This window comes from Acartia tonsa, chromosome 3 (genome assembly GCF_053477335.1).
Source record: "Acartia tonsa isolate MP-2025a chromosome 3, ASM5347733v1, whole genome shotgun sequence".
In the NCBI taxonomy this organism is placed as follows: domain Eukaryota; kingdom Metazoa; phylum Arthropoda; class Copepoda; order Calanoida; family Acartiidae; genus Acartia; species Acartia tonsa.
Window position 1 is genome coordinate 9,884,643 of NC_137262.1, and position 17,898 is coordinate 9,902,540.

Consider the following 17,898-nt stretch of genomic DNA (forward strand, 5'->3'; position numbering starts at 1 on the left):
TCCCCGAGGGGCCGAATGTCTGATCTAATAAAACTGGTATTATTTTTATTTTAATCTTCCAAGTCGGTCATCCCTAGGCTATGGAATATCTGCATCAATAAGGTTTTGAGATTTGCATTTTCAGTATGGATTCAAAACTGATTTATAACCGCTTGATTAGAACCGGTTCACAGCCATACTGAAAAATCACGAATCACATCGTATTACAGTCAATTTTCCTCGAATATTGAAATCATTAAATAAATACCAGTTTTGTTAGCCCCAAGGTTTTAATCATATAATTTTCATTTTTATATCCACAGAAAGCTGTCTATAATACGATGCGACAAATATATATGGCTTGGCTATTTTAGAATGTTTGTATTACTAACAGTTGTTAGTCCTACAATTTTGCTGTTTTTGAGCCGCACTGTTTGAACAAGACCTAGAAAATTTCCCTAGCAATTAAAATGGACGAAGCCGAATCTGTCCCACTTTTGAGCAAGACGTTTCCTAAATGACGTCATATAAAGGGAAAAGAAAAAGAGAAGGGGGGGGGGAGAAAATCTCTTCAAAAGAGATGGGAGAAAAGGGAATCGTCTTGCTCAAAAGTGGGACAGATTGGGCTTAGTCATCAAAATGAAAACAGATATTAAAATTCCTTACCAAATTATACACCAATGGATGGTATTATAGACAGTTTCCCACGAATAATAAAATATAAATCATATGACGTGCAACGGACACAAACTAAATGTAAAAAAGTAGTACCTTTAAAAAAATCAAACTTAATTCACTCTATTTACAATTGTAAAACATGAAAACAATAACAATTATGTTGCAATACAAATAATATTGGAATATCTAGTTATTTCATACAATCCTTATCCTTATACTAAAGTAACAGGATGTTTGTCTGTCTGTGTGTCTGTCTGTGTGTTTGTACCGAAGGATCTCGCTAACCGCTGAACCGATCGGGTTCTCCTTAATAGGGTTGCACCTCATAAGTCCCAGGAAATCCCCCCCCTAAAAAAAAAAAAAAATTACGTTTTTTAACTAAAATTAAAAATAATGGGGGGGTTACCCCCCCAAAAAAAAAAAAAATTTTTTCCACCCCCCAAATATTTTTTAAATTTTTTTTTAAAAAATCTAAAATAAGAAATTGGGTTATAAAATTTGACTCCCCCCTCCTCAAGTGCCCCTAGAGGCCTCTAGGGGCGTAGCCGATTGTCACTTTAAAAAGTAACAGGATGTCTTTTTGTCTGTATGTGTGTAGCGAAGCTTTCTATAGGTCCAGGGGAGATTTATAAATATTTTAGGGAAGGGTAACTCTACTCTCACTAAAAGAAATAGTCACTACAAAAAAAAGTGGAGGGTTCGAATCCCCCCCCCCCCCCTAGATGCCTCTAAGGGCGTATCCGCTAATATTACTACAGTAACAGGATGTCTGTGTGTGTATCTGTGTGTCTGTACCGAAGGATCTCGCTAACCGCTGAACCGATCGGGTTCTCCTTAACAGTGTAGATTCTCATATGTCCTTGGAAGGTTTTTAACTATTTTGGGGGAGGGTACTACCACCCTCTCAAAAGAAATGACAAAAAAATTGAAAATTTTCTTAAAATCTGGGAGACTTCAACGTAACATTAAGAGGTATCCGTAATATAAAGAATTATCGTAGACTTTAACAAACAAAAACATTTAAAGTGCCACTAGAGGCCTCTAGGGGCGTAGTCGCTAGTATTAATATATTGTACTAATAATAACATTTTCTCATGACTGGAAGATTTGTTTGTTAGTCTTCGTTCTCTTTTGTTCTCTTCTTGGAAAGGAAAGGGAACCAGTTTTCTAACCTAGAAAATTGTTTTCAATAGAAAATTTTTTGTTTAATTTAGAGAAATCAAAAGCAAAAGCTAAAATGAAACTTGTATCCACGGATTAGATAATTTTAAGATATGAAAAGAAAACTAGGATCAACTGCAGTTCACGGTAAAATATTCCTGGTACCGAATATTTACAAAAATCTATAAATTTTAAAGGCTGCTAGCAGCAAAACGGCTGAACGTACAGATCATACCCGCACACTGTTTTAAGCGGCATAAGAAGGCCAACAAATAATTTGGAATAGCCATAAATCAATAATGTATAATTATCTCGCAGTGCAGAGAAATGCGCGAAAAAGACCTATTTTACACGTTTTTTCTTCAATGAAGCTTTCACTGTGCATCATTGGATCTTGGCTATTCCAGATTATTTGTAGGCCTTCTTATGCCGCTTAAAATGGTGTGCGCGCGAGTATGATCTGTACGTTCAGCTGTTTGACGGCTAGCAGCCTTCAAAATTAATAGATTTTTAAAAATATTCGTTACCAGGAATATTTTACCGTGAACTGCAGTTGATCCGAAAACTATGTTAGTTTTTGATGCTGTCATAATTTTTGGTCATTTTCAAAGGGATAGTTGCACGATGTGCATTTAATGGGTTTGGGTACTTGGAGTAGTGAACCTTTCAATGCAGTGTCTCAAAAATCAGCCATGTGACGTCATAAAAATGAAGAAGATGAGAGGAATCGTGGGAAAGAAAATGATTGCCGCATAAGTTTTAAACTACATGGTTAAAATTTTAATTCTTCCAATATATGCTTTATATATGTATTTTAAACCACTAAACAGGAAAGAAAATTAAGGTTCACTAAATTCAAAATTAAATTCATTTCGTGCAACTACCACTTATTTTTAAAAATACTGGGCTGATTTTGTTAATGAAAACTTTTTTTCTTTAAATAACTTAACTAAATAATCACTATAGATTTCAATTAGGCACCTCTTTCAAGGACTAAATTATTTTTTTCTATGATTTGAAATAAGTTTACATTAAAGTTCAACATGAAATCTTTGAAAAAAAGCTCAGAACTCATAATTTTTGTATTTTAAGGGTGTTTTACCCTACTAGACTCTAGAAGGAAAGTGCCAAAATTAAATCTGTAATAACTCCTTAGTTCAATTATGTGAAAAATGTTTACATTAAAAAAATAAGCTTAATGTCTTCAAAAATAATCTCATATCTTATAACCAATTACATCGTAGAACCAACTTAAAAAAATAACTATAACAACAGGTCCAAAACAGCCAGGGCAAAATCTGATACTGACTTATAATTTTAATATGTTTTAGGAAGCCCCAAGAAGGAAATTGCCACATATGGCTACATATTTAAATTATGAGAATAAATTTTAAGTTAAAAAAATCATCTTGATATCTTTAAAAATAGGCTCATAACTTTAAATTTTAGTATTTTGGAGCCCCAAGAATGAAAGTGCCAAAATGAAATCTTTAGTGACTACTTTGCTAAAATATGTCAAAAAAAATTTACATTAAAAAAATTAGCTTGACATTGATAATGTCCAAAAATGTTTACATAAAAAAAATTAACTTAATGTCTTTGAAAATATTCTCATATCTTATAATTTTAGTGTCTTGGGGGCTGTTTTACCCCACTAGCCCCTAGAAGGAAAGTGCCAAAATTAAATTTTTAGAGTTTTACTGGAGAATTTAATCATATAAAAGATTTTACAAAAAGAATCCGGTCAATAACTATAACAAAAACAACCAGGGCAAAATTTTATACTGCATTTCATTTACTAGTGTATAAACTCCCCCCTCTTTCCTTGGTTCTTACTAAAAACTATACACATTTCAAAGTTTAAATTGAAAGTACCTAAAATATACAAATATACCTATATAAAATAATATATATATAACTCCTAGGTGCTAAGCAATATAGTTTTAAAAAGTTTTGTGTAACAAACTTAAAATTCAAGAAAAAACAGCATTTTGAGGATAGCTCAAAAACTAATAACCACTTCATTATGCAATCTACATTTTCCTGGATATTTTGTCTACGGTAGTCCATAAGTGTACAGCTTTACAGTACATTGTTTCTATTTGTTAAAGCAACACGTATGATAACAGAAAAAGACTCTGTTTAGAGTAAAATGCTTATATTTCAATCAAAATCTATATTTTTGTATTTTTTACGGATCCACTTCATTATGCAAATCAAAAGAAAATCAATAGGAAAACGTTTGTTCTGCCCTTTTCTCCACTTTTATAAATTAATTCTGATAAAATAACAATTTTTTAAGGGATTTATGCATTAATTATAATGAAAAACAGTTTAAGGTAGATTTTAATGATTTTTCTAAATAAGAAATCATTGAAAAAAAGAAATTCTATCCCTATCACTTTAGAGGACAGCTGCCGACCCCCAGTCTTATGGATGAAGCTAAATACATGTTAAAAATAAAAATTAGCCTGAAAAGTATACAAAAATGTTTTTTGATGTGTTCAAAAACTCCATTTTAAAATCTTGATTTTGAGGATGATGGCCTTTAAGATGCTCTTACTGGTGGTGATGGTGAGCTAAATGTTATCAAAGTGCATGCCCATGATGAAAACTTATATATTGAACTATGGTCCAATTTTTGTAGTCATAGCAGCCTCCAGCCAAGAAATATTAAAAACGAAAAAAATTGCAATTTTAATTACTAAAATTCATAAAGTAAATAATGTAGTTTTTAGATAATGGTTATATTTCATGTCGAGAGGCTCCACTGGAGGCTGCTATGACTACAAAAAATGGTACATAGGTTAATAGACAAGTTGTTATAATGGTCATGTACTTAGATAACATTTAGCTCACCTTCACCACCAGTAAGAGCATCTTAAAGGCCATCAACCTCAAAATCAAGATTTTAAAATGGACTTTTTTTAACACATCAAAAAATATTTTTGTATACTTTTCAGGGTAATTTTTATCTTTAACATGTATTTAGCTTCATCCATAAGACTGGGGGTCAGCAGTTGTCATCTAAAGTGATAGGGATAGAATTTCTTTTTTTCAATTATTTCTTATTTGGAAAAATCATTAAAATCTACCTTAAACTGTTTTTCATTATAATTAATGCATAAATCCCTTAAAAATTGTTATTTTATCAGAATCATTTTTTAAAAGTGGAGAAAAGTGCAAAACAAACGTTTTCCCATTGATTTTCTTTTGATTTCCATAATGAAGTGGATCGGTAAAAAATGCAAAAATGTAGATTTTGATTGAAATATTAGCATTTTACTTTAAAAAGAGTTTTTTTCTTTTATCATACGTGTTGCTTTAACAAATAGAAACAATGTGCTGTAAAGCTGTACACTTATGGACTACTGTAGACAAAATATCCAGGAAAATGTAGATTGCATAATGAAGTGGTTCTGGGTTTAGTACAAAAACGTTATATACCTTTATGAAAACTAGAGGTTATGAGCTTTCCAATAGTATGCGCAGCATTTTTCTACCACCTTTTCTACCAATTTTATACTGCATTTCATTTCCTATAAGTGTATAAACTCCGCCCTCCCTCCTTGGTTCTTACTACAAACTATACACATTTCAAAGACAATTTTTCATTAAGCTAAAATTGAAATTACCCAAAACATACAAATGTACCTTTATAAAATAATTATATAACTCTAAGTGCTAAGCAATATAATTTTAAAAAGGTTTGTGTAACTAGTATCAAACTTAAAATTCATGAAAAAACTGCATTTTTATAACTTGAGTATACTTTAGAGGATAGCTCAAAAACTAATATTAGTACAAAAACTTTATATACCTTTATGAAAACTAGAGGTTATGAGCTTTCCAATGGTATGCGTAGCATTTTTCTACCACTTCTAGGTGCTGAGCAATGACATGTTTAAAATGTCTTTATATTTTTTGCAGGCTTGCCAATGTGAATTTTAGGTTAAAAATAGCTAAAATCTTTTTCCCAGATTTTCTCCCAAGAAGGAACGCTTTTGATTTCGTTTTTTGCATTTTTCATTAGTCTATATATGTATAAATCAGAATCTGTAATAATCTCAGATAGCCCCTTTCAAAAAACTGCTTTTCCCTTCCAGCGACTAGTGTGCACTTCAGACTTTTATTACCTGATAAATGGTTTTCTAGAACCAATGATGTGAGCTATGGTTTGAACTCTGTGCTCTAACATACCAATTACTAAAAAAAATACATGCTCAAAATGTTTCTATTATTTTAAAGCGAAGATTTTTACACTTAGGGTCCTTCAGTCAAGATAGCTGTTAACATTAGTTTGGTCACGTTATAATTTTCCTGCCAATTTCAAATTTGGCATGATTCCTATAACTTTAAGTGAAAAAAAAATTACTGAAAGTCCGTATGTCCATTTATATTATGATTTTAGAGCTTTTTAGAAAATAATATTTTACATGATCCTAGTCCAATAATTTTTAGGTCAATTATGTACAATGGTAAAAACATTAAGAAAGGCATCTCTATAATCAAATCCTTAGATGTTAGTATGTCCAAATTAAGCACCCTATATTTATGTATATCTGGGATATATATTTATATAAAATTTCTACATGACTTCCAATTAGTTTTCAATAGTAAATGCTTGTTTGTAAGAATATCTGATTGGTTGAGCTTGGCTATTATAGATGTTGTCATTCTTGTTAAATGAGGGATTTGGTGATCTGGACAAAAAAGAAAGCCAGTAACTTTACAACTAACTGCATACATGCCTAGGTAATGTGCTTTGTACAAAAAGACTTTTGAAAGTCAAAACAAGCATGGGAACAGAAAGGAGAATGAAGAAACTTTTCACCTTGAAAAACAAGAACAGCCACAAACATCACAAGAAATATGAGAGTCAAGATGTTCATTTCAGCGTAGGTTGTTACAATTTCTGGTCCTGGTTCAGGTGTAGTCATCAGTTCTGTGTAAGAAAAGGTTGCTGGTGTTGACGAAAAAGTTATTTCCTTTAAGCCTTTTGATATCATATCAAGAGCAGTAGTTAACATTTTTGATGCCACTTTTACTGTAGAAGCTGGTGGGGCTGTTGTTGGCAATGGTGGGGCTGTTGTTGGCAATGGTGGAAATGTGGGAAAAGTGGGGAACGTTGGAAAGGTAGGAAATGTTGGCCATGTGAAGCCCTCTGTTGTAAAAGTTACTTCAGCAGGGGGAACTTCACTAGTTATTTCACAGATCTTCCAAGGAATGGAAAATTTAGACACATGAAGTCTGAAAATCAAAATGATCCAGATTGCATTAATAAATATAAATACCAGGGCACTAATATTTTTCAAGTTGATCAGGCCAGCCTTCAGTTTTTCCTTTTCTTTTTTTACCTTTTCTTTGTCACTCTCTGGTTTCAGGTAATCTGTTATAATTTTTTGAGTCAAAGGGACCTCCAATTTTTTTCTCTCATTTTCCTGAATTTGTATCAATTCTGGAATAGTTGCTTTGGCTAATTTAGTTTTTCTTTCTTTCTTAGGATTTTCCATAATTTCATTTTTATGCTTATCTTGAGTTTCCTTATTAGTTGTTTCTTCCGTATTGTTATTATTTTTACCTAATAGCTTAAACAAAGAAGTAAAAAATGATTCAGAGTTGTTAGAGCCAGATTCTCTTGTTCCCCAACTTTCATCATCCATATTCATAACACTGTATAGGGGTAGCAGAACATACATACATGGTATAGCCAGTGCATAGATTATACCCCCAAGCAAGCAGTGAACCTCAAATGGGTGAAACAGGCCAACAACAACAAAAGATCCTACTGTCAACAGAAAACTGAATACAGTAGGGCTCCAGAAGCAAGGCTGTTTGGCCCCTTCTATAACACCCATGACAAATACAATTATCATAACCAATCCATAGAATATGGAAAGAAACTTAGCAGTTAGGAGTTGGGTATCAATTCCGGCAAAGAAACAAACAAGTATGAAGAAAACAATAGGTGTTACAGCCAAGACCAGGGCAACTGTATGATGCAAATCAAAAGTAAGTTCAAATCCTCCCATAAGTAGGATAATGACTGTACCAGGGCCAATCAAAGCACTGAAAAGTGATAGTATTTGATATAATACATGGAATATAGTCAGATGTCCTCTTCTAAGCATTATTGGGCTCTTTTTTAATATCAAAATTAAGTTTCCAATTGTTGATGACATCCATCTTCTTCTTTGCTTAAAATATTCATCAAAACCTTCAGGACAAGCAGTGTAAAGATCAGCTATGGAAGAATATTTAACCCTCCACCCTCTGCTTATCAACAATGTACACAGCCAACGGTCTTCTCCCATGTCATGTTGGATAAAATCAGCTGCAGTTTTGGATTCTTCAGCAAAGTCAAGTATAGCAGGAGATGGGCTGTAGAATGATGGATTTTCCACCAGTGCATAAAGTCTGTACATTGAAAAGCAACCAGGACTACAAAGAACATTTCCAAGCATATCTTCTGTTGACTTTTGAAGCCAATGACCTAGACCATACTCAAACTTCTGATACCAATACAGTAGACCAGAACCTTTTGGATGAATTCGTCCACAGAGAGCCCCAAGTTTGGGGTCAGTAACCAGATGATCTAGAAGAGTTGTGATTGAATCAGCAGCAAAAGATGAATCTCCATCAAGTGCAAGTACAAATGTGTTTTTGTGCTTATCCCTATTTGTTTTATCTTTGTAGATATTAGCTCTATTCAAGTTTTCAACAACACTAAATTCTTCAAGTTCAAGAATATTGAAGAAGTAAAGAATTTGACTCCATCTTTTCTTTATTTTAACCTTTTCTTTGTCTTTCAGATGGCATTTTATCTTAGTTTTACCGTCTTTCAGTATCCATGTCAACAATTCACCATATGGTGTCTCAAACCTTTCAGTAATTTGGATATCCTTTTTGTGCAATATATCAATCAGAAGTTCAACATATTCATTATACAGGCCCTCTTCAAATGCATTATCAAATATGAGATGCATTTCAAAGTCATAATTCAGGTTCTTCTTTTCAGGCGATATTTCTATGAAATACTTGTATTTATCAATACCAATTATAGATGTTAAAAGTTTTTTCATTTCTTCATCTGTTTCATGCCATAGGGTAGCACACCCATAAACTTTGTATTTAGTTTTTTCTGATTCATCTCCACCTTCTTTCTTTATATTATTCAGCAAAAGTGATTGCTCAATTACACCAGGACTATAGAAGTAATTCAGAAAAATATCATTAACAAGAGATAATTTCCTTGCCTTTTGTGCAAGTGTATGTCTTGTAATCCAAGCTTGAGAGGCTAATGTTAGTAGATACACTATTCCAATTCCATACTTCCCCCAGAAAAACTCTCCTCCTGTTAAAGGGCTAAAACAGTTGAAAAAGACATTTGAAGGCCCCAAATTTTCATAGGAACAGCCATTTTCAAACATATCATTGCAGAATAACAGCAATAGCACAACAACAATAATATTTGATAGGTATAGTGGAATAATATAACCTATTCTCTCAGTTCTGGCTTGGAGAGTTACACTGGAAAAGTAGTAAGCAAAAAATGTTGAAACTATTTGTATGCCAAGTATTGTCAGAGGATAGAAATGTTGATCTCCATATTTTTCTGAAACTTCTTCTGTCTGTGGGTTTTCTGTTGAATTTAACTCATAATTAATTAACTTTAATTCACTCAACACGGGATAAGGACAAAAGTCTTCATTTTTAGTATCATTTGTGCAGCAGTCCTTAGGTCCTTTTCCAAGGGAACAAACAAAATTATCAATATATACTTGTCCTGTGGGACAAAGGGAGAAGTACAAGTCGGTAGTGTTACATGAGTACATCCAAAAGCTAGATAGATCTTCCATATCTGCAATTGTTAAGTTCATATTAAGTTTGTCGTAATAACTTTGTAATTGACAGTCAAAACTAGAAGTGTCAGGTAAACTTTCAACATCTGGAACATCTAATGATACTTTGATATAGGAGTCATATTCAAATTTAAAGTTGTTCCACATTGTATCAAAGTCAATCCTTATCTGAGCTAAGAAGAATGTTAACAAGAAAAGGAATCCAATCACTATTCTTGTTGTAGATATGTATAGTTGTAGAGTGTCTTGTCTTCCATCTTCTTGATGTTCTTTCTTTTTTTCTTTTGAAAATGGATTCATGAATACTTGCCACCAACCAAAAGATGTGCACAAAGGTCCAACAATTAAACTCCAATACTGAGGGTGATCATCCAGAGATTTGATTACTGTCCAGTATATCATACCACCCAATTGTATAACAATGCATATTACAGCAAAGCCCAATTTCAAATACCTTGGCAAGGTATTACTTTTCTGCTCTGATTGATAATTGTGGACTGAATGATTCCTGTCTAGGCTTTTGTCATTTTTCTTTTCAACTTCAGGTGGGGAACTGTTATTATTTCCTTTGTCTTTCATATCAGATACAAAATTTAGCAGAGCAGGAATTAAACATATGCATGACATTACTGGTAACATTTCTACAGCCGGTAAGTTGGGCAGAGCGATGAACATGAGAACACACATGCCAAAGGTATGAATGATCTGGATTAACAAAGATGTGATTACATAACTTCCTGTGACAGTGCTTAAACCTTTGGTAAATACAATGATGGAAGAATGGATAAATTGCAAAAAATCAGGAAAGAAGATTGCTGTGAAAAGACACCATATCCAGACTGAACTTGCATTTGTCCCCATCTCCATTGAAATCTAAACACAGTTAATAATTTAAAATATAATCTAACAAGGATGATAACATTAAACTGAAACCTGGCCACGGTAATTTGTTATTTTTTCAATTAGGTTAGGTTATTTGCTAGGGGCTAGAGCACTGCAGCTAGGCACGCCTGGGGGCCGAGCGCCGCGGCCAGGTTTCATAGTTTTGTCAAGGGGGTTACACGAATTTTTTTAATTGAAAAAAATCCTAAGAGGGAAAGTTTAAATGTGCAAATTGGTCCGGTGAATATTCTCGGATAGCAATCAAGGTAATAACATAGCAAAATAGCCCAAATATTTCTTTTAAGTTTTAGCCCTGGATAAATGTGCTATGGCATTGGACAGACACACGGAAAGATAAACTTTTTTTGGGACTACTGTTTTGGTGGTCCCAGGGCCATAAAAATAAGCATAAATAAAATATTTTTCATTGGTGGAAGAAGTAAAAACTAAATACCTTTTTTTTTCAAAAAGGCACGTATAAGGCAATAAGAAAGAAAGCGAATAGTGACCAAATGAAATCCTAATACACCAAAAATGGTAGCAACGTTGTTTAGTTTAATAAATTTTAATGATTTAACTTCGCTATCAAAAATATGTAATAGTTTAAGGCGTAAATATCAAGTGTAAAATAAATTTAAATGATTATTTTTAAATTTGTTTAAAGAAATATGAATAAAATAATCAAAAATGATAAGAATCCATGTCAGAACTTAATAAGCAGAACATTAACTTGTAAGACTAAATAAAATTATACATAAATTACTTAAATACTGGATAAAGTAAAAGGACATACTTTTATTTCAGTATTTGATTATAGAGAAGCTTCGCATATAATATTGTACTTTGTTAACCTAGGATTCATTATTCCAAACATCAGATGAAAATGATAATTATATCATACAAAAAGTTGTTTTCAAAAAGTTAAAATCCGTCACGTTTTAAATGAACGTATGGACTTTCTGGTAACGATTATAGAGTTGCCACGCTTCCTAAATCTTACCTAACTGGTATAGGATTATGCTGAGTTTGAAATTGATAGGACTCTTCTAACATGTCTAAATCAACGAAAAGAGCTGTCCGTTGCGAACGAATGGATCCATCCTAATTATAGAAAAGCTTCGATTTAAAAAAAAATGTATCTCACCCGAGAACTGCAGCTTGTCCCGTTGAACTTTGTACCATTGTTGAAATATGTCTAGAGTATATTATAATTATTTATTTAGGTCATTTTGAAATAAAACAAGAATGACAACATCCATTAGTAGCGAGGCTCAAAAATGATGGAGGTATATCGAGAAAAAAATTAATATAGAGCAGTGTCATACAATAAACAAAAAAATTGATAAAATAGGGAAATCAAGAAACCTTTAAAATCACACAACCTTTAAAACTTAAAAATCTAGGAATCGATCTAGCACCGCAATTAATAGACAAATCTTAAAGAAACTTGATGGAAAAATGTAGAATATGAACAGATTCAATCCCTGATAATTTCAGCCGTCAATCCTAAAAAGGAATATAGAAAATCACGAAAACCTAAAAATCTAGGAATCGATCTAGCACCCCAATTTATAGACAAATCTTAATAAAACAATGTATATATTAGATGGTCATATATTATGGGAATCTTCACTAAAAATTTCAGCTGTCTTTTATAGGAACTGAGAAAATCATGTTTCCCCCAAAATGTCTCTTACGGACTGACGGACATTTTAAATTATAGAGCAGCTTCGCTACTAAAAATAGGAACAGATGCCAATGTTTTGCTTTAATATTTTTATAGGAAAATGCTTTGTTATTGACGGACAAAGCGGGGTGTAGCGTATATGCTCGTTGCCAGGAAAACTACAAGAGACAAATGTATAGGTAATTAAAATTATAAGATTAGCTTTGCTGTTTGCTAAATATATCGCTTGATTATACAGTGATTGAGTTAAGCATCACTTATCTAAAGTAGAGAAGCTACTCTGCAACAGTTTGTTTCTGTCGTCCGATCTATCTCTTTCTTTTTTCCTTTATATTTTTCAAAAAGCTTCGCTAAATATTGTTTATTAGAAAAAAAAGCTTTGAATAAAATTAATGTTAAATCGGGAATAAGATATAGCTAACAAGCGAAATAAATCTAAAATAATATTTGGGGGGCAGATAAAATTTCGTGTCCCCCCCCCCTTCCCGCCCCCAACGACAGCTGAAAATCACTTTTCGTGATTTTTTCCCCCAAATTAATTAAGATTATGTTAAGGAAGTAATGAAAGAAATAAGAAGAATACCTCATCTGATGCCGTCTCATTGTACTTGAAATCCTGGCTGCAAAAGAAATTGTCTTCCTTCCTGTATGGATATTTCACCTAATAATAATTATTTATCGCATGGTATTACAAACAGCTTTCCGCGGATAAAAAATAAAAGATTGAAACCAATTTTGTTAGCTCAGAGGGGCCGGAGGCCCATGCTAACCAAACTATTTTTAATTAGATATTTGTTTTATATTTGTGAAAAATTCTATGTATTACGATGATATACATGATTTTTCAGTGTAGCTGAGAACTAATTCTAATCCAGCGGATAATAATCGGTTTCGAAGCCATACTTGAAAACAATTAAATATTTACATTTTTCCTTATACATGTCATCTGTCTATTTGTCTGAAACATTTTGGGGGATATGAGATATTCTTCACTGCTATTTACGATAGTCGACTAAAAAATTTTGAGGAGATAACCCTTACAAATAAGCATTTAATTCATAAGTTACTTGATCCGTTGATCTGTCGATTTTGCAACAAAAGCCATGATTATACGTCCATCTTCGTCCAAAGATTTTTTGTGCTAAAAGGTCATTACCTAAACTTTTTATACTGGGGTCAAACGTCTCGATTGGTCAAGTATAGTTTTGACGCTATAGCCGTTTAAAAAAGGTCCGGATTTATAAGTCGCACCCTGTATATATGTATATTTGGATCATGTTAAGAAACGAAGTTGTTCCTTAAAAGGACATAAGTAACCTTTATAAAGATTTTGTGATTTCTATTTATCTGTGAGCATTTTCTCTTGTCCCCTCTTTTGCTTATGGACACTAAGAATCTGCTATATAAGTCACTTTGTCCGTTTGTCCAGTCCAGCCATGTTTTTTTGTACTTCGCTACTTATGAATATCATCATCCTTTGAGGCCATAATTAACCAATTTGATTATTGATGAAAAATTAGCTAATTTTAATATTCGCAAAAAGCTGTCTATAATACGATGCGATTACATCAGCACTGATAGTCTAAAATGTCGTCTTTTTACCTGTGATATCAAGAAGACCGTAGCGAGCTTACTAAATAAAGTACATTATCTTATTAACAAAATGCATTTAAACTTATATTAGTAAACCTTGTATTTTTTACCTATTTTATGATATCATCTGATAATAAACATATAAACGAGAGAATCTTTGGAAAATGTAATAAGTTTTTCAAAACAGGAAGACAAAATCCCTAGTTGTGCCATATTGCTTAAAATAATAATTTAAAACGATATTCTTGTGATTAGTGCTTGCAATCATTTTTATGAAATTGCGACTTGAATTATCACAAATAAGACATCTTTATGTTGATTTTTCTCTACCTCATCTCGTTAATAAACTTCATGCAACTTTCCCTTTTATTATTATTTTGATTAAATAGAAACTAATAATAAATTACAAATGTCATCACAGTGCGTTTAATGGTGCTTTGACTTTTGTGCAGCCGTTTTTGAGAAAATTAGATTTGAAAATTTCAAGTTCAATTTTCTTCCCTTAGGACTTACCGCATAATCATGACAAGAAAAGCAAAGATTTATTTAAAATTTTGAACAACTTTGCTTTTATAAAGTCTTTCATAAAATCTCTCTATATATGATTTATTTAAGACTAAATTTCCGTGACCTTAGCAAAGCAACTGATAAAAATGGCCATGAATCAACTCCCTTGTGGAGTGGTTTTATGAAGAACTTTATAAAGGCAAAGTTGTTCAAAACTTTAAATAAATAATATTTGCTTTTCTTGTCATGATTATGCGGTAACTCCTAGGGGATAAAAATTGAACTTGAAATTTTCAAATCTAATTTTCTCAAAAACGGCTCCATTTTTGATTTTTAAGAGAAGTGAAATGAAGATACCTAACCTAGGGTAATGAAATGCACTATGTCCCAATTTAGGTTCTGACACAAAAGTCAAAGCACCTTCGAACGCACTGTGTTATACCTTAATAAAATAATCAGCTCATAAAACGAATCAGATTTTAATTTTTTATTAAATTTTTTTTAACCTATTTTTGAATGGATGGTCAAAAATATACTAGGACACCTATAGAATCAGACTGCAGAGCCCAAATTTGAATTAAGTCCCCAATAAACTTTTTTTGGGGGATTTAAAGATTAATTTTTAATGTTGCTTTGGTCATTTTGACTAGAGCAAAAGGTCTTTTTTACTCGGGGTAATATTGTGGCTTTTAAAACAATTTATATAATTCACTTTATATTGATACAATAAAAAAAAACATTACTCTGTTCAATAGAAATATTTTTTTTTCTAAAACAATTAATTTCATTGAAAAATCTAACATATACAATAAAACATATAATTCTGAAGTCTGAACCAATAAGAAGTTTTCTTTTATTTCAATTCTTTACATTTCAAAAAAGAGTGTTTTCACAAAGTGACTTATTTCCAATGTAGTTAAATAATTTTTATTTAATTAAAATGAAAAGAATGAAAACCAAAGGTACACATAAAAGATACCTACATACTTTTAAAAAATATTCAAAAAAATAAGTTTGAATAATCTTATATTATATCATATTTGTATATGTGACAAAAATAAATTTGTTATATTGCATTAACGTTTGTTGTCATCTTACATTATTTAACTCTTTACAGCCAATTTTTATGTGTTTTTAATAAGTGATAGAAAACAAACATGATAATGTTAATTCATTGATATGTTGTAAAGAATTAACTTTTTAATGAATTAATTTAAAAGAAATCAAAAGGCCTAATTTTACTCTATACCAGAATACAATATTTATGAAGCAAAACACTCTAAAAGCTATGAATTTTAACCAAATAAAAAAAGACCTTTTGCTCTGATCAAAACGGACCACAGCAACAGTAAAAATTAATTTTTAAATACCCCCAAAAAAGTTTATTGGGGACTTAATTCAAATTTAGGCTCTGAAGTTTGATTCTACTGGTGTCATAGTATATTTTTGATATATGTTTTAAAAATAGGTTAAAAACAGTTTAAGCACTCTAAAAGAATTAGTTAAGTGACCAGCTCATACATAAAGATGCTAGACAAGCGCACTATAATAAAACGATTAAAGAATCATCAAGATTTTAGGTTAAATAAACTGCAGAAAAAACGCAATTATATAAGTAGCCTCGCGCTAGTGGTTAAAATCTGCTCTTAGATTTTTATTTTTTTGCCATGAATGTAAATATTTCCAAGCTACGGAACCGGCTATTTAAAAAAAAAAAAATGATAATGTAATTCCTGATAGTAAACAATGATGTATTAAGACATGCAAACACACTAATATAAATATTGCAATTATTGTGAATGGATTTAGCAAACTAAAAATTTTAAAGGCTACGTCTATTTTCCCGTCCAAAACAACATGTACTGCACTTCCATATAACTCTTCGGACTGTCAGTTGGCAGCAAATTTTAAACTATCATCCTATAATATAAAGTATTACGTTGTTTTTGTCTGTAGCAATGGATCTCGCTAACCACTGAACCGATACAGTTCCCATTTACAGTGTAGCAGGTAATGGGAAGGTTTATAGCTATTTTTAGGGAGGGTACCACCACCCCAAACCCCTCTACTTTTTTTTGAAACTATAAAAAGTGAGGAGTCGAATTCAAGCCATCATAACTTCAAGTACCCCTAGAGGCCTCTAGGGGCATAGCCGCTTGTATAACAGTAAAGTAATAATAATTAGTGGCACAGATTTGATCAAAGCAGACAATTAAGAAATCCTATTTTTTTAAATTCTACATTAAAAAAATTTAAAATTAAATGATAGATTCAAATATTTTTTGTGCTCATTAATGTTTGTTTAGTTAAAGTCACTTTAAATATGGTCAATTTTGTATAAATATTCTTTAAAAATGTATGCCTTTTTAAAAAATCAGTACAAAATCAATATACTACGTCTAAAACGTTTAAACCCTAAAGAACGTTTTTTGATACTTTCAGCAAAGATGTAAGTTGTAAAATGGCCAAGATAAGAAAAATTCCAACAAATATAAACCCTACTACTTGGCAGATGGACATAAAATCACTGCATAGGACGATTTGGGGATTATTTTCCACAGTTTTTAAATTTAAGCAATTTGAGCTAGTTTTTTCAATTCCACACCAGACAAAATAGTTTAAAAATTATTACTAATATGTCTTAGAATAGAATAAAGCAATTTAAAAATAAATAAATTGAAACAATCTAACTTTTAAGAATTCAAGCAAAATAAAAAACGGCTATTTGACAAACTTTATGGAGACCGTTGTTTTATGGGGTCATTGAAACTATACAAATGATGCTAACAAATTGCTTTTTGTAAGGACTCGGCTGTGTTTATATTACCAACGCTATTAGCTGATTCCAAAGACCCAATACAAAAGCGGGACAGGGTATCTGTCTTGAGTGAAGAGTTACATAAAGCACATGCTCCATCTATTCTTCACTTTATTAAAGCCTCTATAAATAAAACAAACGAAGATCAAAACTTTACTGAAAATTGCAATATTCCTGTTAATAACAAAAGTCAAAGTATGATATTTCCATCCCATTTTGTCACTTTATTAGTACTAGCTCATGTTCAAAATTGACAAATATTTCTCGGAATTGTGTCCATGATGAACATAATATAAACACTAATATTTTTTTATTTTTATTTTAAGTCTTTAGATTTATTGTCTTATCTTTATCCATTAGAAAAAAGGGATGGGGTTAATTTATAGGAAAGATAACAGTGGAAATTAAAATAATAAAGTTGTTTACTTTTTGAAGGGACTGGTATTCTGTAGTTTCATGTGTTTGAAATCATCCTATATTATAAAAATGTATTTTTTTGCCTGAATCTAAGGTTGTCGGTAAATGTTGGCCTGTATTAGAGGTACTTTTCAGGAAAGATTTATAAAAATCTAGGGGTGATTTTGGGCGTTTTTACTGACCTCCCCCGTCCTCTCATAGGGGCAAAGCAACTAGCAAATTATATGATAACTAAGGCCCAAAACTAGGAATGAGATAACAAACAAAAAATGGATATGAAATGGCAAAATAAAAAAAGATGCCTTTTTTTAAAA

The 17,898-nt window shown here is 31.7% G+C and overlaps 1 protein-coding gene across 1 annotated transcript; it reads right to left on the minus strand.

The window, feature by feature from the left end:
* Positions 1–1,332: 1,332 nt before the first annotated feature.
* On the minus strand, positions 1,333–17,477 carry LOC145313263 (uncharacterized). Its single transcript, XM_080152584.1, has 8 exons — positions 17,342–17,477; positions 16,083–16,121; positions 13,852–13,882; positions 12,833–12,910; positions 11,707–11,757; positions 6,653–10,553; positions 5,955–6,024; positions 1,333–1,829 (listed from the first exon to the last, which is right to left on the minus strand). Exons 1-8 carry the CDS (start codon positions 17,380–17,382, stop codon positions 1,772–1,774), a joined length of 4,269 nt encoding a protein of 1,422 aa, XP_080008710.1. The 5' UTR covers positions 17,383–17,477; the 3' UTR covers positions 1,333–1,771.
* Positions 17,478–17,898: the final 421 nt, after the last annotated feature.

Excerpts from the sequence above, each read along its gene's own strand:
- LOC145313263 (XM_080152584.1), bottom strand. The coding sequence starts at position 17,382 with ATGGGATGGAAATATCATACTTTGACTTTTGTTATTAACAG. Across the intron at positions 10,554-11,706 it reads GGACAAGCTGCAGTTCTCGG|ATTTCAATGGAGATGGGGAC; the intron begins GTGAGATACATT and ends AACTGTGTTTAG. Across the intron at positions 6,025-6,652 it reads GGCTGTTCTTGTTTTTCAAG|TAATTGGTATGTTAGAGCAC; the intron begins GTGAAAAGTTTC and ends TATTTTTTTTAG.